Source organism: Megascapheus bottae, chromosome 25 (assembly GCF_031878675.1).
Source record: "Megascapheus bottae isolate mThoBot1 chromosome 25, mThoBot2.hap1, whole genome shotgun sequence".
Taxonomy (NCBI): Eukaryota; Metazoa; Chordata; class Mammalia; order Rodentia; family Geomyidae; genus Megascapheus; species Megascapheus bottae.
The window spans coordinates 21,695,474-21,715,817 of record NC_143533.1 but is presented as its reverse complement, the minus strand read 5'-3'; the positions used below and the strand labels follow the sequence as shown (position 1 = coordinate 21,715,817).

At 37.6% G+C, this 20,344-nt stretch overlaps 1 protein-coding gene across 1 annotated transcript in view; it reads right to left on the bottom strand.

Annotated features, from left to right (window-relative positions):
- The window catches only part of Ubr1 (ubiquitin protein ligase E3 component n-recognin 1), an 89,648-nt gene that overhangs the window by 32,845 nt on the left and 36,459 nt on the right, over positions 1–20,344 (bottom strand). The window contains exons 16-29 of the mRNA XM_090318526.1: positions 19,756–19,817; positions 19,181–19,291; positions 17,619–17,684; positions 17,284–17,385; positions 16,432–16,495; positions 15,354–15,478; positions 13,482–13,534; positions 11,639–11,741; positions 9,823–9,871; positions 9,343–9,497; positions 8,873–8,972; positions 6,743–6,852; positions 3,748–3,834; positions 3,281–3,462 (exon numbers count right to left, since the gene is read on the bottom strand). Of these exons, the coding sequence (XP_090174652.1) occupies positions 3,281–3,462; positions 3,748–3,834; positions 6,743–6,852; positions 8,873–8,972; positions 9,343–9,497; positions 9,823–9,871; positions 11,639–11,741; positions 13,482–13,534; positions 15,354–15,478; positions 16,432–16,495; positions 17,284–17,385; positions 17,619–17,684; positions 19,181–19,291; positions 19,756–19,817 (1,369 nt within the window). The remainder of the gene's footprint in view (positions 1–3,280; positions 3,463–3,747; positions 3,835–6,742; positions 6,853–8,872; positions 8,973–9,342; positions 9,498–9,822; positions 9,872–11,638; positions 11,742–13,481; positions 13,535–15,353; positions 15,479–16,431; positions 16,496–17,283; positions 17,386–17,618; positions 17,685–19,180; positions 19,292–19,755; positions 19,818–20,344) is intronic.

The window sequence follows — 20,344 nt, the reverse complement described above, 5'->3', positions numbered from 1 at the left end:
GGAGGTGGACATCAGAGGACTGAGGTTCAAAGCCAGTTGGGCTTTGAGATTCTATCTGAACTATTAGCTGGGCACAGACTAGTCACCCTCAAGCTACAGCAGAAGCACAAAATCTGGGAGCAGTGGTGCATACCTATTGTGCTCAAATGCCAGTACTGAGAAACATTGAACTCCCTTTTTATTGATGAATACACAGATTTTCCAAGATGACTGAGAATGGGAAGTTGCAAGATAGTATGTACATCATACCATTTATGCAAATAAGGCAAAAGCTGGAAAACATTATATGCATGTAATTGTACGTGATACTACAGTAAAAATTTCAATAAATATTTAAAAACTTGTAACCAGAGGAACTTTGAGGAAAAAGCAAAAAGATTTGGATCTTTGTACCAAACTTAATCTCTAACATTTACTATAGCCATAAAACTAAAATTGTAACTTTGTGATAGTAAAGACCTAAACAAGACACACAAAAAAGCAAAACATGAACAGACTGATAATCTGCCTTCAATATTAAAAACTATTGCTAAGCTTTATCATTAATTATATGAGATCACAGGAAAAGATGCTCATATTCATATCAACTAGCAAAAATTTTTCTTTTTTTTTTTGCCAGTCCGGGGCTTGGGCTCAGGGCCTGAGCACTGTCCTTGGACTTTCTCAAGGCTAGAGCTCTACCACTTGAGCCTCAGCACCACTTCCGGCTTTTTTTCTATGTATGTGGTACCGAGGAATCGAACCCGGGTCTTCATGCATGCTAGGTAACCACTTTAACCAGTAGGCCAAACTCTCGGCCCCGCAAAAATTTTTCATTAGAACTTTTATCTTTTTATCAGTGGCGATGAGGATTGAATCCTTGTGCACTATAAGCAAATGGACTACTGCTAAGCTATCTTTTAATTTTCATATCAAGTATTATCCAGTACTAGTAAGGTAAGAATGAAGTAGATGGGTATGCTCAAACACTGTGGGCAGCAGAAACCGGTAAAGCCATTATGAAGCCATATCTATTAATGTTTTTGACCCAGACCTTTCACTTATTGGGTTTTAGTTTCAAAATACTGCTTATGCAGCTAGATGAGTCATAAACAAAACGTTCCAACAAACTAATAAGGGAAAATAAGAAGCAACCCAAATGCCCTGAAAATAATTAAAAAAAAAACAAACTTCAGAACAAAATGCATAATAAAATTTACAAACCCACTAAAGAAACATGAAAGAAACCTCATTTTGGGGTCTTTTTTTCCTCCCTTTTTAAGGTAGAACAAAAGCAAGCAAGATATTGTTAAGTCCTGCTTATGCAGAGATGTCAATCACTTATCATGTAAGTTCAAACCCTGTTCTACATGTTCTAATCTGCCTTCTAGAAGGAGAAATGAAGAGAATTATACCAGCAGAGTATCCACTATTTATGCACACATATCTGTAAATGCATGGAGAAAGGTCTACAACAATGGTGATTTATAAATAAGGTTATCTGTATATAAATATCAAGAATGCAGAAGACTGTCAAAGTGAACTTACTGCATTATTTCTATTTTTTTTTTTTTTTGCCAGTCCTGGGCTTGAGCTCAGGGCCTGAGCACTGTCCTTGGGTTTTCTCAAGGCTAGAGCTCTACCACTTGAGCCTCAGCACCACTTCCAGCTTTTTTATATGTATGTATGAGGAATCGAACCCGGGTCTTCATGCATGCTAGGCAAGCACTTTCAGCACTAGGCCAAACTCCCAGCCCTGCATTATTTCTATTATTTTTAGTGAGACACATTACATATTCAATTAATTAATTTGAAGTTATATTTGCCTTGAATACTATAGGCAAGCACTTATAGTCAACAGCAATCTCAGCCTTTTAAAAATTTATCTTAATATTTTGCCCCCAGTTCTGGGGCTGGCTTTCTTTCTTTCTTTCTTTCTTTCTTTCTTTCTTTCTTTCTTTCTTTCTTTCTTTCCTTCTTTCTTTCTTTCTTTCTTTCTTTCTTTTGCCAGTCATGGGGCTCAAACTCAGGGTCTGAACACTATCCTTGGACTTTTCTCAAGGCCAGAGCTCTGCCCCTTGAGCCATAGCACCACTTCTGGCCTTTTTTCTATGTATGTGGTACCAAGGAATTGAACCCGGGTCTTCATGCATACTAGGAAAGCACTCTACCACTAGGCCAAATTCCCAGCCCTGGTGGGGTTTTCTTAAGGCTAGAGCTCTACCACTTCAGTCACAGTACCAATTCTGGCTTTTTCTACGTAATTGGTACTGAGGTATTGAACCCAGGTCTTCCTGCATGCTAGGCAAGCACTCTGCCACTAGGCCAACCTCCCACCTTCTTCTTCTTCTTCTTTTTTTTTTTTTTTTTGATATAGGCTCTTGCTAAAGCCTAGGCTGGCTGCCTATCTCATCCACTCACCTAGAAATTTGGTATTACGTGTGTTCACCACTACCTTTGCCTCTTCTTATTTTTAATTTTTAAAATAGTCCTTGTTAGGATCCATGCTAGCACATTAAATTTCAGGAATACAGACATATGACATGGAATACAATGGATCCACTATTATTGTAAAAGGACAATTTCCTGAAATTATCATGTTTTGTTTTGTTGGCAAGAAAATATCACTATGTATCCTAAGCTGGTCTTAAATTTGCCATCTTCTTACCTCAGTCTCCTGTGTTGGGATTTTAGGCACTTACTACCCCACTTGACTTCATACTGGGGCTTAAATAACAGCAGAAGGTTTTGGGTTTTTTTTTTTTATTATTGTTGTTATTTTAAATGAGCATAAGGGAATATTTTCAGTATTTTAAACTTCTTGGAATGTGTCCCCCCAAACATTTTTTTCTTTTTCCCTTTGCTCCATGCAAATAATGGTTCACAAAGCACGGTTTACAAGGTTCATCACTGCCCTATAAACTGAGGTGATAAAAAAAAAAAACAAATTTACCATTTCCCCTTCTGAAGTCCCATCCATGACCACACCCATAAACACTGTCTTCTCTTTAAGAAACAAGAAAAACTAGCATAAACCATATTCATCATGGGATGAATTGGTTATCATTTTGTAATAATTATAGTCATTAAAAAAACATTAAAACTGATAGGGAATTTGTGACTGTGCAGATAGGCATCTAAAATGCATATGTATTTAAGATGACACAAAATAATTTCCATTTCTGCTGTTCCCACCTTGATGGCTATTAGTATGAAATGCATTTTGGAAAAGCATGATTTAAAGTGAGTACATGATTTTTCCCTCCAAAAGTTGAGCCATTCATTGTGTATATTGTTTTACCTTTCTTCTTCCATAATGGAGTCCTCTTTCCCAGGCATTTCTGATGTGTTGTCATACATTAGTTTGTGAGTTTCGATGAAGTTTTTCTGTAAAGCAGACATCTGAGCCATGATCTTTTGGCGGTGTAGCCTTGCGGCTTCAGCTTTTCTTTTTCGTTCTGCCTTTTCTTTATCATGAGTAATCTGAACATTAAGAAACGACTGTTAAAGAACCATTTATAAGTTGAGTATTCCTTTTTTGAAATATCCCTTGTCAGGAAGAGCAATCTCTGAGATTTCTTGAACTTATAGGCTTTTATCAGTAATTTTAGGCTAAAACTCTAAAATTTGAAATGCTCCAATATTTTGGGTTTGGGATTTGAATTTCTCAATCTATTCCTTGTTCAGTTGCCAATATTCCTTCCAATAAGATTCTGAAAGCTTTGCCAAAGACAGAAATGAATGCCCACAGTGTCAGACTGTTATTACCTCGTCATTCTTACTGGACTCAAATCCTGAAGTAGTTGCTACCATTAAACAAGATTTTTCTCTCAGTCGCTTCACTGTGTCAAACATCTGTGAAACAAATCCATGAAATCATGAAAGATCTGGTTAGCGTGAGCAGGAAGACAAAAGACTCACCAATCTGATTTAGTCACCGTGCCTCAAATATCATTTCCTAAATGACTTCAATATATTCGGGGGTGGGGGGAACCACACTGTGACCAACAACACCCTTGGTTCTGACCAATGAGCAGCTAAGCAAGAGGTCACTGGTAGCAAGAGCACTAGGTCAGTCTGTTGCTATGATTACTCTTCCCTTCAGATGGCCACAAGAGAATGGGTGGAGAGGGAAACTTCTTCAACATAGTTCTTGCTATGGTCTCCAAATCTTTAACGTAAGCAATCCTTCATCTCAGCCTTCGAGTTGGGATTACAGGTATATACTACCATGCCCCACTTAAAATAATGCAAAAAATGTATAAAAGCAAAAACCAAAACTGTAAATTAAAATATCCTTTCTTGATTGCAGTCTTTGCTCCCAAAAGCAATGACTAAAACATGGGTTATCAGTATTTCTTTTCTTTCTTCATGGCCCTTTTGACCTAACCCCTGACCTTTTCCTTTTCTCCTATTCACACTGGCCACCTTCTTGATTCCCTTGGGTTTTCAGTTAGTCCCTCTTCCTGGATGGAGCACCTTGTAGATTCCAACAACAATGACATTATTCAGGTCTTGGCTTCAGCATCACCTTCTGAAAAAGGCTTTTTCCCATCACACAGAGTAATCCTTTATTATTTTACTGCATTATCCTAATACTTTTCCTATTTTTATTGTCTATATCTCAATTACAGTGTATGTCCCATGACAGCAACTACTTTGTCTGTCTGTCTTACTGTCCACAATTAAACATGGCAAATGGAAGGCACACAGTACACATTGAGACTAAATACTGACACAAATGAATAAATGTTCCATTATTAAACTCTGAGATACAAATAAAATTATTCACATGAAACAAACATGTGCAATCATAATAAAGACAACACTAAATGACTTTGCGGTTGAAGAATACAGTGATTGAATTTTAGAGCTAAATAGAGGATGCTTACACACGGTCACTTTAGAATAGTGACAGTCAGTCAACCAATAGGGAATATACATGAAAGTGGCCTCATAAACTACTATGAGGGGAGTGGGTTGATGATGCACACTTGTAAGCCCAGCTACTCAGGAGGCAATGATGACTTGAAACAAGATGTAGTGAAAAATTGGAGATGCCCATCCCCAACCCAGCAAATAGCTGGGCGTGGTGATGAATATGATGACCAGAGGAAAAAGTCTAAGGTCAGCCTGGGCCTAACACAAGACCTTATCTGAAAAATAACTCAGCAAAACAGGCCAAGTGTATGGCTCAAGTGGTAGAACAATTATCCAGCAAACAAGACTCTGAGATCAAATCTCAGTACCATCAAAAAGTATTTTTGTGGGTCATGGGGCTTGAACTTGGCCTGGTGCTGTCCTTGAGCTCTTCAGCTCAAGGCTACCACCCTATCCCTGGGTCTGGGCATTGTCCCTGTATCTTCAGCTCAAGGCTACTCCCCTACCCTTGAGCCAAGCCCTACCGCCCATTTTCTAGAGGTTAAATGGAGATAAGATTCTCAGGTCCTTTTGAACCTTGATTCTCAGATCTCAGCCTTCTGAGTAGCTAGGATTACAGGCATGAACTACCACACCCGGCAAAAAAATTTTTTTTTCCACCAAATTAAAAAAAAAAAAGCCTGGCGTGAGTAGCTCATGCCTGTAATCCTAGCTGCTTAAGAGGCTGAGACCTGAAGATCACAGTTCAAAGCCAGCACAGGCACAAAAGTCCGTGCCACTCTTATCTCCATTGACCCACCAGAATACTGGAAGTGGGGCTGTGGCTCCAAGTGGTAGAGGGTTAACCAGGAGCTGAAGGGCTCAGGGACAGCACTCAAGCACCACAACAAACCAAAAAAATTGTTTTTCTTAAAGACAGATTATAATGAGACTGAAAACTCCTACTACCTAATAATGTTACATAAAAACTACAGAACCTCCATCGGGAAAACAAGGGGGGAGCAAATGAGGATGAGTATGGTTGAATTAGTTTTATTTGCACAGATGAAAATGGAACAATGAAATTTGCTGGAATTGTTTTAAGAAGGGGGGGGGAAAGGTCTTATGAGAGAGAAGGCCAGGTTGATTGGGATTCATTCTGTATGTATGTGGACATGTGACAATGAACAATGACAATGTACACTAATATATACTAATTAATAATAATACAGCGCTTACAGAATACTTCATAAATGACTGTTAATTCTTTATGTACTTACTATTTTTTTTTTTTAATGGGTCATGGGGCTTGAACTCTGGGCCTGGACATTGTTCCTAAGCTCTTCAGTTCAAGGCTACAGCCCTAACCCTTGATTCACAGTGCCACTTCTGGTTTTCTCATGGTTAAGTGGAGATAAAAGTCTCATTGACTTTAGTGCCCAGGCTGGCTTTGAACCAAGATCCTCAGATTTCAGCCTCCTGAATAGCTAGGATTACAGGCCTGAGCTTCTGTACCTGGCTACATTTTACTTTTTAAAAACAAATTTATTTGTGGTACTAGGGACAGAGCCCTGGGGCCTCACACATGCCGATCTATCTAGTCCCTCAGTCCCTTTAATATACTTCTTGACAATGAGAGTATACATATGATTTCTACCTACTATAAAAGAAAATTTCACTGTAAAACAACACTCCTTGGTATACCAGTGGGAACCTCTTAAACTCATGTTTCCTGAATCTGACTTCATTAAACGTCCACATTGACAATCTAGGAGGTTGTGTAAATACACTCTGTGGTACTCACATAGACATACCACTTAATAATGCCTTCATTATGCCTTATTAAGGGGTACTTGACTGTATTTAAACCAAAATTTTGATACAGTTTACTACTTTCATTTACCTGGAGTATCCATGTTATCATGTCCTTCTGACCTTCCAGCTGGGGAATTCCTTTGAGCTTTTCCAAAAGCATTTGTACATTCTGAGCATTCAGGGCTGAACTTCCCAATCCTTTTATAATACACAAAATTATACATAAGAGATAAATATCCTCATAAGTATGCACAAATTACCATTCCTGGTTAATGTATTCACACCAACAGAGGTTCATTCATTATTCTTTAGCCACCTTCATTTTTCAATGGGACAATGTGTAATTTACCTGAGGTACTGAGTGACATTATATGAAGTACTAAATACTAAACTAAAAAAATACTAAATGAACTGGGTGGCAGTAGCTCATGCATATAATTCTAGCTATTTCGGGAGATCAAATCTGAAGATCAAAGTTTGAAACCAGCCTGGGCAGAAAAAGTCTATGAGATTCTTATCTTTAATTCGCCACAAAAATCCAGAAGTAGTGCTGTGGCTTGAGTGGCAGAATGCTAGCCTTGAGCACAAATGCTCAGAGACAGCACCCAAACCCAGAACTCAAGCCTTAGGCCTGGCACACAAAAAAAAGCCTCCTGAGAAAAGCTTGAATTATTAAACATTTTTCCTAAGCAAGGAATACCCTCAATAATAAAGAAATAACCTTTCATCTTTTTTCTATCTGCCTCACTGTCAAAGCAAAGTACTTACTAAGAAAAACCACAAAACTTAAGCAAGAGGGAGAAGGTAATTCATAAATATGGGTTTATTATATTTTTGGCAACTTGGTTTTACAACCAATGTCTTCTGGAATGTGCTTCAAACCAACAGTTTGAAACAGGCAGAATTTAACAGAAATCAAACCTAAACTTATCTTCTTTTTCCAAATAGAAAATAGTACAAAATGAAATACCATTCAAATAAACTTTTCCCTTGTTCTCCTACATAAACAAACAAGGAGGTCATGCTGTAAAAGTCTCTCAATAGGAACTTAAAAAAATCTTATCATCCTGGAAAACACTAGTTACAAACAACATATTAGTTCATGTATGTAATCAAAGCTACTCAGGAGGTGGAAATAGGAAAGAAAACAGTTTAAGATGGGCCTGTACTTCAAAAGTGCATCTCAACCAATAGCAGAGCACCTGTTATCTCTGGTATATGGGTCCAGACTGGCAAGGACAAATGCAATACTATTACCTCCCAAATAATTAAAACATCAATCTCTGAGGAAATGGTTCAAGTGGTAGAACACCTGCCTAACAGCAAGAGGATCTGAGTCGAACCCTCAGTATTACCAAAAAATAGTAAGTGAAACATATACACAAAATAATTACTGAGTTTTGGCATGGCTTTAATCCCAGCACTCAGGAAGCTAGGGAAAAAATATATCTGAGTTTGAGGCTAACCTATCCTCCATACTAAATCAAACAAACAAACAAACCCCTTTATATACTAGAGAAATGCTTAAATAATTTCATAGCTTTTTAAATTTAAATAAAATAGTAGATATTAAGACTAAATCTTCAGTACCACATAATTTCAGGGTTTCTTTTGGTTTGTTTTTTAGTTTGTTTGCTTTTGTCGGTCATGGAGCTTGAACTCTGGTCTGGCACACTGCCCTTAGCTCTTTCTGCTGAAGGATAGAGCTCTACCACTTTTTTTTTTGGTGGTGGAGTGGGGGGTGGTGGTTATGGGGCTTGCACTCTGAGTCTGGGAACTGTCCCTGAGCTCTTCAGCTCAAGGCTACAGCCCTACCCCTCAAGCCAGAGCCCTATTTCCCATTTTTTTAGTAGTTAATTGGAGATAAGAGCCCCATATTTTTAAGTGCCTGGGCTGGCTTTGAAACTCGATCCTCAGACTCAGTCTCCTGAGTACCTGGGATTATGGGCGTGAGACACTGGGGCTCTACCACTTTGAGCCACAGCTCTACTTTCAGTTATATGGTGGTTAACTGGAAATAAAAGTCTGATGGACTTTCTGGCCCTGGCTAACTTTGAACCAGGATCCTCAGATCTCAGCCTCCTGAGTAGCTAGGATTATAGGTGTCAGCCACCAGCACCTACATAGTACAGGGTTTTCTAAGTTTTAAGTAGTAGATTAAAACTCCATAAGATCTAACCTTTCAATTACATTGTTGATAAATGATACTCATACGTACGTGAAGCCTTATGGTAAAAGTCAAATGTCACTTCTTCTTCAGGAGCTTTTTGAAGCTGCTGCTGCTCTTCTAGTAAGCCTAGTGCCAGAAGATGGAATGCCTGGAAGAAAAGAAGAGATCTTTAAAATTGTGTTTATTCAGACAGGAACATTTTAATTTGGAGGCACTAAAAATAAGCAACCTTGCTGTGAATGTGGCTTATTGGTAGAGTGCTTGCTGATCATGCATGAAGTTCTGGGTTCAATACGTCAGTACCACATAAACAGGAAAAAAAAAAAAAAGCCAGAGGTGGCTACCCTTGAGCACAGAAAGACTTATGGACAGAGCCCAGGCCCTGAGTTCAAGCCCCAGGGCTGGCCAAAAAATTAATTAAAATAAAAATAACCTGATTTTAAAAACCCAAACAAAACAAGGAAACAAAGAAATCTAGGACTTGACACAGAAAAAAAAAATAGTTCAGGCAAACATACCATTTGGAGCATCCCTTCTGTCCACAAGTTAGACTCAGTGTTTATGGCCCGCTCAAATATGGTTCTGAGAATGTGTATCATAATATCACAGTTGAGAAGGTTAACGACTTTGCTGAAAGCAGGACAGAACTCAGGAGGTGGTGGTGGTGGCAATGCTAAGGAGACGGGGAATAAATGGGAAGAGGGGCAAATAGATTATGCTGTATATGAAAATAGACATTTGTATGCAAAAATAACACGTGTCTTTTCTATCTTTAGAACACTGAAAATTTCAGTATCAAGGAAGATTCGTTATAGTGTCAGTCTCCAAAAATAAGTTCCATTTGCTATTTAATTGACCATATCTTAATATGAAACAAAATGCAAAAGGCTCTAAAAGGCTCTGTATACATCCTTTAGCTGCCCACTCCCCAAAACAACAAAAACAATACCTACTAAATAAAATGTCAAAATGAACCCATTCAGAATTTCATTTTTTACCTTCGTCTTTATTTTCTTGCTTTCTCCTCTTCTTCTGCATGTGTTCAGCCTAGTAACCAACCAACCAAACAAACAAAAACTATCATTAAATACACTGCTTAGCTAATACAAAACAAATGAAATACTACTTGAAAGGAGACCATAGAGACTTACTAAGGTATTTTAAATATTGATTTTTTTCCTACCTTTGAAATGTACTCAAAATACAAATATATTTCTAGGGACATTTTTGTCTTAAAACCAAATGGCGGGGCCGGGAGTTTGGCCTAGTGGTTAAAGTGCTTGCCTAGCATGCATGAAGACCCGGGTTCGATTCCTCGGTACCACATACATAGAAAAAAGCCGGAAGTGGTGCTGAGGCTCAAGTGGTAGAGCTCTAGCCTTGAGAAAGTCCAAGGACACTGTTCAGGCCCTGAGCTCAAGCCCAGGACTGGCAAAAAAAAAAAATGGTTATCTTAGCAAAGGACACAAACATTACAGAACAGCAATGTTCTTCATCAAGAACTCACTCCCCAAGTTTTCAGTTTGAAACATTTTGTTGGAGCTGGGAGTTTGTCCTACTGGTAGAGTGCTTGCCTAGCATGCATGAAGACTAGGGTTCGATTCATTGGTACCATATACATAGAAAGAAGCTGAAAGTGGTGCTGTGGCTCAAGTGGTAGAGCTCTAGCCCTGAGAAAGCCTAAGGACAGTGCTCAGGCCCTGAGTTCAAGGCCCATGACTGGCAAAAAAAAAAAAAAAATTCCCTTAAGCCAGGCACCAGTGGGTCAAACCTATAATCCTAGCTACTCAGGAGGCTGATGGTCTGGTTGGAGGATAGCAGTCTGAAGCCAGCACATGCAGCAAAGTCTTAGAGACTCTTATCTCCAGTACACTTAGAAAAAGCAGACGTGGTGCTATGGCTTACGTAGTAGAGTTCTAGCCTTGAGCACAAAGAAGCTCAAGGACAGTGCCCAGACCCTGAACAAGCAAACAATTAACAAAAGAATTTCCCTAGTTCCTTTTCTGAGCAAGGAACTATGCAACATTATGCAAACTATAAAATATCTTTTATTTTTTTTAAAGAAAAAACACATTTCATCTTTTAGAGGATAAAAATGCAAAATTGCAAAGTCATGTAAACAGTCCAGTATAGTCAAGACTTTTTGTTGCTGTGAGTAAATGCCTGACAAAACAACTCAAAGGGATAGTTACATAGTAATCTTAGCTCACAATTTCAAAGGTTTCAGTCTACCCTGTTGAGAGAGCGCCAAGGTGAAGCAAAGCAGCTCACATCATGGCAGCCAGGAGGAAAGAAAAAGACTGCTTGCTTTCCTCTACTTGTAACTTATTCATAAAGGCAAAACCAAATTAATCTGTAAAGTTATATATTGACTGTATAGTATGCTTTCCAAAATTTTTTTCTGCTTAACCCTTATCCTAAGAATGTAATCAGTCTGATGTAACACTAAAGGATCATTAGCCTATGCTCTGTAGAATAGCTAGTGCTATAAAATTTAATTAAAGAAGATTCAAGTAATATGATAATGAAATAAAATGTGCAATTAAGAAATATATGATACTTAATCCAATTCTCCTTTCACAAGATGGCAATAAAGGTCATTTTTGTATACTCAGGAAATTTTTAATTCAATTAATTTTAACTTTTTAGATAAAACCTAGTATCCTCCATTAAAGAGAACCATAAAAATCAGGGACTTTACTATAGATATAGAAAACATAAAAGAGTGGCTGACAGCGTGGCCTAGTGGTAGAGTGCTTGCTAGAAAACGTAAAAGATTTTAGGTATACTTACTGAAGAGGTACTTTTTCTTACCTTACTATGCTGTGTTTTGGAGTAATGATAAAAGTACATGTTGAAGTCTTTCAATGATTCCTCTTTCAGCTCATAAACTCCATGACCTGATACACCTGGTTTTCTATAATACATAGAAAATACATAGATGAACTTCAGTGCTCTCATTCAATAGGAAACAAAGTAAGAATCAAAAAATTAAACAAAAATTTAACAATCTATTATTTAAGAAATTTTCTCATTAAACTTTTTAAAAATGGAAATGATGAAAACCTATACTGTAAATGCAAAGTCCTGACAACAGTCAGCTCTACACTAGGAAGCTTGTTTGCTATGACATAGATGTAATCTCATGTCCTACTGAGATTTCTGAGACTTTTTTGTATTGCCTCTGAAAGGTTGTCCATGACATTACAGCATTCTATATAATTTAGGATCAACTCTAAGGCAGGTGCTGCTGGCTCACACCTGCAGTCCTAACTACTCAGGAACTGAGGATCCAGGTTCAAAGCAAGCCCACACACAAAAGTCTGTGAGACTGTGTCTTTTTCTCCAATTAATCACTAGAAAACTAGAAGTGACACTGGGGCTAAAGTGAACTGAAGAGCTCGGGGACAGCATCAAGCCCCACAAACAACAACCACCACAAAAAAGGTCAACTCTAAAATGGTAAGAAGGCATTATGTCTTTATCAAGTTATAGATGGTATTAGTCCTTTGTACAATACTATAAGGAAAAGTTCCAACAATAGAAGTACATGGTATCAGCCCTAAACATTAGACAGCCCTAGGTTTCTGTCTTAAGTCAAATACATCACTCAATATTATTAGAGCATACAAAAAAAGCACATCCTGGGCTGGGAATTTGGCCTAATGGTAGTGTGCTTGCCTAGCATGCATGAGACCCAGGTTCGATTCCTCAGTACCATTTACACAGAAAAAAGCTGGAAGTGGTGCTGAGGCTCAAGTGGTAGAGCTCTAGTCTTGAGAAATCCCAAGGACAGTGCTCAGGCCCTGAACTCAAGCCCAGGACTGGCAAAACAACAACAACAACAAAAAAAAACCCACATCCTATTTTATAATTTGAAGCCAGAAATGATCTATAAATGAAATACCGTAAGAGTTATACACTTATTAAATTCATTTAATATTGCTTTTTAATTCATTTTTGGCAGCACTAATATTTGAACTTAGGATCTTGTACTGCTAAGCAGTGACTCTACCACTTGAGTCATGGACTCAGCCCTCTTTTGCATTAGTTATTTCTCAAATAGGGCTGCATGTTTTTGTCCAGGGCTGGTCTCAAACTGCAATCCTCTGACCACTACCACCCAAGTAGTTGAGATTAAAGGTGCTCAACACTTCATCTGGCTTCCTTGAGACTAGATCTTGCTAACCTTTTGCTGGGGCCAACCTCAAACGCCACTGTCCAAGTAGGGAAGTAACTTATAGGCATAAGTCACCATGTCTGGTGCAATTAACATTTTATTTATGTTTTATATATCTGGAGGATGATATTATTATAAAATACTGCCTTTACTAGAGAAAAATTTAAAATTAACATACAAGATATGGATTTACAGAGCAACAAATCCAAGGCTTTGCATCAACAGGAAAGAAGTTATCAGAAAGGTTTATGAACTTACCTTACCACCTAATATCACAGATGTGTATTTTGTTTACTTGTCAGAAAGAACTTCATTTCTCAACAAACACTTACTCCAGTGATAACTCTGCATCTCTCATTCTCATCCCTTCTACTCAGGAGTTCTGGCAAGAACTTTTGAGCTTCAACCACATATCCAAAGTAGTAAGAATAAAGATCGATCTACTTCTTAGAATAAGAATAATCATTAAGAACTTACTTAAATGTGGCCACTTTGTTTATCACATTCTCCAAGCCAGTTTCATTATTTTCCTGTTGAAACAAATTTTCACCATTTTACTTTGTATGATGATTTTCAACTCTGTGAGTTGAAATGCATTTTTTTTTTTTTGCCAGTCTTGGGCTTTAGCTCAGGGCCTGAGCACTGTCCTTGGGATTTCTCAAGACTAGAGCTCTACCACTTGAGCCTCAGCACCACTTCCAGCTTTTTTTCTGTGTAAATGGTACTGAGGAATCGAACCTGGGTCTCATGCATGCTAGGCAAGCACTCTACCACTAGGCCAACTCCCAGCCCGTGCATTTTGAATTGTATCTTTCAAGAACTTTGGAAACAACAAATTAAAAAAAGACCAATTTCCAGTATAAGCAAATTACATTTAAAAACAATTACATTTTGAGAAACCAATTTCTTAAGAGATAAGATCTACACAAAAACTGCATAAGGAAAGTTTGCCTTCTTATGTACATCTATACACATATATTAGAAAATACAAGCCAGGCGCAGTGGCTCACACCTGTAATCCTAGCTACTCAGGAGGTTGAGATATGAAGATCCGGGTTCAAAATCAGCCCAGGCACTAAAAAGTCCTTAAGACTCTTTTCTCCAATTCATCACCAGAAAACTGGAAGTGGTACTGTGGCTGCAGGAGTAGGGTGGTAGTCTTGAGCTGAAAAGCTCAGGGAAAATGCCCAGGCCAGGGGGCATTGTAGCCTTGAGCTAAAGGGCTCAAGGACAGCACCCAGGCCTAGAATTCAAGTCCCAGACAGACCAAAAAAAAAAAAAAAAAAAAGAAAGAGAATACACACACACACACACACACACACACACACACACAGTGTTATAAGAAGCCAGCCAGCCAGCCAGCTTTCCTTCCTTTCTTCCTTAATTCCTTCCTTCCTTCATTCCCTCTCAATTCTTCCTTCTGCTTTTCTTCACTCCCTCCCTCCCTCTTTTCTTATCTCCCTCCCTCCCTCCCTCCTTCCCTCCCTCCCTCCCTCCCATCTTCATTCATTCCTTTTCTTTTATGCCAGTACAGGGGCTTGAACTCAAGCCTGGGCACTGTCTCTTAGCTTTTTCACTTAATGGTAGAGCTCTATCTTTTGAGCCACATATCCATTTCAGGATTTTTTGGTGCTTACATGAGCAAAATGTAACAATGAAATCGTACTTATATGGGACCAGGAGTTTGGCCTAGTGGTAGAGCACTTGCCTAGCATACACGAAGACCCAGGTTCGATTCCTTGGTTACCACATACATAGAAAAAGCCAGAAATAGTGCTGTGGCTCAAGTGGTAGAGCTCTAGCCTTGCAAAAGCTCAAGGACAGTGCTCAGAAAGAAAGAAATCATACTTGTATAAAGTAAGCTAACATATATATAATATTGATTTAATTTATTATGTTTATATATGTATATAAACATAAATATAATTTATAATACAATGAATATATATACTTAATTCAAGAAGGTTTCCCCAGAATTATAGTTTATACCACTAAAGATTGAAAGTACTTGATTTAAATCTATAAGATAAAAATATAGGCCATTGGGCTAAAATATTTTCTTGTGGGTCTGGGAATGTGGCTTTGTGATGAGTGCTTGCCTAGAATACATGAAGCCCTGGATTTGATGCCACAGTCTCACATAAACAGAAAAAATGGAGCTGTGGTTCAAGTGGCAGAGTGCTAACCTAGAGCAAAAGAAACTCAATGACAGTGCCCAGGCCCTGAATTCAAGTCCCAGGACTGGCCAAAAAAAAAAAAAAAAAAGTCCTGCATTTGAAGTTACTTCTAATAAAAGAGGGAAAAAAACGATGTCAATTTTGAGATAAAGGGAGAATTGAAGAGACTTACATTCTCAGGTAAGTTCTTGGCAATAGCACTGTGTGGCATAGGTTCGATGCACAGCAAGTGAGTAATCTCCCTCATTGTGACCTCTTCTTTGGTCACATTTCCCACTCCAGGTACATAACGCTCTCCTGATGCATACGAAGAAATGAGTAGAAGTAATTGGTTTCTTTTTAAATCTCTCTACCAGGTCTACTTACACTCAGAATACTGCATTAATTATTAATTAATTAACTAGTAGAAAATTATTTAGTTATTCCCTGTATCTGAGTAATAATCTATACGAAGGGAGAGAGAAATGATCAGTTTTAACTGACACATACATGTACATAGTAGAACTACATACTCTCACATTATATACAAGGTCCCTCAAATTAGTGTTCAATACTAATCCAAAAATAAGGCAAACAGCATGTGAATGAGCATTGGCTATAAGTGTGAATAGCTTGGCTTTTGAGAATCTCCTTAACTGTCTGCCTGTCTTGTCTGTTTGTCTGCCTCTATCTGTCTCTCTCAATAGTACTAGAATTTGAAAACAAGAAAAAGGTAAAAGGACACTGATTCCTGAAAGAATAATAATAGCAATAATGCAAACACAGTCAATGTCATTAATAAAGAACTGTTAAAACAAAATCAGCTATTCTTACCTATAAGGTCAACAAGTGTCAAAAACACAATGTCAATACTGATGTATAAACATTTAGAAATTTAAATATAAGCAACTTTTTAAATTTACATTTCTAGCCAGGATAATTATACCATACTTTGCAAAATCCAAACAATTAAAAACTAGACACAAAAAAATACATAAGTGACTAAAGATGTAGTTCAGTACTAAAACACTTCCTTGGCTGCATGAAGCCCTGGGTTTGGTCCTTGGCACCACAAAGAATAAAATGAGAATGTATAACTTATGTGCTTTTAAAAGGTGGGTTCCCAAATCTAATAGTCACATCAACTGCATAAATCTCTAATATCCCATGTAGTGTTTGGAATAGAAGTAAAATGACCCTTTACAGCTTTTGTTAAGATTCTCTGAAAAGTAGCCCTTATCAGGCTTCAAAATGTTTTGCTTTAGTCTTACCCACAATGTAGATGAGGACCTGAAGCATTTCTTCTATTAAAGTATTATACTGCTTAATCAAGTCCTATAGGATTAAAAATAGAGAATGATTATAGAAGGATCTAAAACCTGTATCTCTGCATCAACCTTTGGTCCATCCAGTTTAGTATTTTCTTTAGAGCATGGAAACAGGCAGTGAGGAGTCACTATTTCCATGTCAAATTCAACAAACATCACAATACCTTGCACATAATCAATACTTAATAACAATTCATTATTGTTACCTTTGTATCATTATTTATTCTAAGTCAACAAACTAATTCTAACCTTTAACTCTCCCTTTTTTTTTGCCTGCAAGGTGGCTCATGCCTGTAATCCTACCTACTCAGGAGGCTGAGATCCCGGGATTGAGATTCCAAGCCAGGCCAGGCACTAAAGTTAGTGAGACTCTTATCTCCAATTAACCGCTAGAAAAGCAGAAGTGGCACTGTGGCTCAGGGGTAGGACACAAGCTTGAGCTGAAAAGCTCAGGGACAATGCCCAGGCCCAGAGTTCAAGTCCCACAGCGGACAAAAAAAAGGTAACAAAGTTACTGGGAGAATACCCTTCCCTAACACATTCATCACCATCATCACTATCATTATCATTATTATTTTAGTAGCACTTGAAATTCAACTCAAAGCCTTATATTATTTTTTACTAGGCAGGTGATCTAGCACTTCAGTCATTCACCAAGCCTTTTTGCTTTTGTTATTTTTCAGATAATTTCAGAAGCAGACAGCCAACTGTAACCATAAATAAACTTTAATACTCAAAATAGTAATGGTAACATATCCTTTGGAATTAGCTCACATGCCAGTTTTTGGTTTTTACCTGGTCTTTTGTGGAAATTGTCTTGGTAAAAGCATCAGCAAGTTCGTACCTCTGAAGTATAAGTAATAAGAACTTGTTGGGGTCCATCACAGATGCTCCGATCTGTAAAAGAGTCTAGTGTCACACTTCTCTGCGAAAACACTGTTTCTAGTTGTTCTATTACAAAATTTTAAGTTTGAAAAAAAAATGTAGTATAATGTACTATTTCTATGCTGTTCACTTTCATGAGAACAATTCAAGTAAAGTTGAAAACAATTATACTATCTTTTCTTCTCTTATTCCAAAAAATATAAAAAAGTGAAGGCTTAAATATGACAAGTAATTTACAGAGCTACCTGAAGCATGATGATATCTTTATCATACATTTCTTCTCTGCACTTTACATCTTGATAATAAAACACCTATAAAATAAAAGGTAGACAGATGTTAAAAGAACTATTTTATTTCAAACAAAAATCTCAACAAAAGCTTTTCTTAAATCTTTCTATCATTTGCCAAGTGCCAGTGGCTCATGCCTACAATCCTAGCTACTTAGGAGACAGATCAGAGGCTCACATTTCAAAGCCAGATGTGGAGGAAAGTCCATGAAATTCTTATCCCCAATTAACCACCCCCAAAAAGGCCAGAAGTGGAGCTGTGGCTCAAGTGGTAGAGTGCCAGCCCTGAGAAAAAAAGCTCAGGGACACCTACCAGGCTCTGACTTTAAGTTTCCCATCAACACAAACAACCATTTAAAATAAACAACCCCCCTCCCCGACCTTTTCTATCACGCTAAACATTTGGAACTACTTACAATACAAACAAAATTAAACTATATAAATCTGTAACTTGGATTTGGGAGATAAAATAAAGGCCTGGGCACTGTCCTTGGAAACTTTTTGCTCAAGTTATTATAATGCTCTGCGACTTGAGCCACAGTGCCACTTCTGGCTTTTTCTATGTATGTGGTTCCAGGGATCAAACCCAGGGCTTCGTGCATGCTAGGTAAGCATGCTGCCACTAGGCCATGCTCCTGACCCTCTAAATTAATTCTCTAGAAATTCTTAATGTACATAACAACAAATTTATTTTTTGCCTAAGTTTAAAAATACCTGCTTGAATAAAAGCAAACCAAGTTATAGTCTTAAACTTAATAACCATTTTGTCCTCTTTACAAGTCTTATTTCCTTCTTTGTGGGGAAAATACTTCCCCCTATTTGTTTAAAACATTAGAAAAATTATAAAGTAGCCTTTGAATTTGTTTTGCAGTAGTGGAAATCAAATTCACACAGGGAAAGGCTCAATCACTGAACTACATCTCCAGCCCTTTGATTAAGACCAAATGCCTCACAGCAAGATCATCTTCAAAATAGAGCTATGTTCAGGGGGAGATTTCTATTAATTAAGTCTACTCAAGGATCCCATTTTTTTAAAAAAATAATTCAGATAGAATAACCAGTAAATAAAATTTTTAAATCAGCATTTATATGACCTTGAGAATTTTTACTTCTAAGAGTTTATGATTTGAGGCATGGCTAGTAAGTAAGAGACCCAGAGTTTAAGCCATAGTACTTCAACCCCCCCCCAAAAAAAATAGTTTATATAATTGAACTATTGCAGCAAATTCTAAGTATTTGTTGCGGTGAAATTATAAATAGGCCAGGTGGTATGTAATCCCAGCATTTGAGATGCTAGGCAAAAGTTTTATAAATTTGAGTGAGGGCAATCCTGGCTCGATAGTTCAAGACCAGCCTAAAACCTGTGCCAAAAAGAAAAGGTGGAAAGGGGGTAAAAAAAGTGAGGAAAGAAAGGAAGGAAGGAAAGAAGGAAGAGAGTGAGGGAGGAAAGGAAGGGAGTGAGAAAGGGAAGGAAGAGAGGCAGGGAGGGAGGGAGGGAAGGAAGGAAGACCTAACTGTACCTGGCTAATGAGGGAGAGGCCATTTCTTCGCCACATCTCAGCAACAACTTGGGCGACCAAGACCAGACAACGCAGAGGATATTCCACTAGTATCTCGACTTGAAAGTCCTCCTGAAACAGATTGAGGTCCACTTTATAGGCATGATTTTCAATTTCCTAATCTATAAATGAAAGCGCTTAAAGTTTGGCCTAGTGGTAGAGTGCTTGCCTAGCATGCATGAAGACCCGGGTTAAATTCCTCGGTACCACATACATAGAAAAAAGCCAGAAGTGGTGCTGAGGCTCAAGTGGTAGAGCTCTAGCCTTGAGAAAGTCCAAGGACATTGCTCAGGCCCTGAGCTCAAGCCCAGGACTGGCAATAAATAAATAAATAAATAAATAAATTTAAAAAAAATTAAAAAGAAAGGGCTTAAACTAGATGACTTCCAAATCCTTGTGATTTCAACATGATAATATATAGCTATAAAATTATAACTAATGGGAATTACTTAATTGGTTAAGATAATTACCATTCTCTTTCCCACCAATCAACCAAGAGGTGATCAGAAGTAAGATATTACTTAAGAGTCACTTACAAAAGGCACAAATTCATGCAGTCTCGAAACAGCACCTAACCTGCTTAAGCGCACATGAAGACCTAGTTGTTTTTAAGAAGAAAAAAAGAAAATAAGAAAGGATTTAAACTCAGTTAATTGTTTACTAGTTAACTTATCTATTTACTAGTTGTTTACCAGTTAATTTATACATTATACAATGTATGTGTACTAGGGCTAGCAGTATAATGTAGAGTGCTTGCCTAGCATACATGACATCCTAAGTTAATTCTTCATAATCACACAGATAGACAGACAGATGGACACACACACAGACATAGACACACACACACACACACACACACACACACACACACACACACACACTGAATTTAGAAGTGAAACTCCATACTGAAAATCTTTTACTCCTTGTTTGAAATACAATATTACCAAAAGAATACTTAATATTTTGTCATTGTGCATTGTGTGCTCATACATATCTAAAACAAACATGTTAACTTTCTAGGCATACTAATTACAGTCTTAAACATCAGAAGAACTGAAGTAAGAACAGAATCAATATAAAATTATGTGGTGTTATTTATATCATATATAAAAATTAACTCATGTG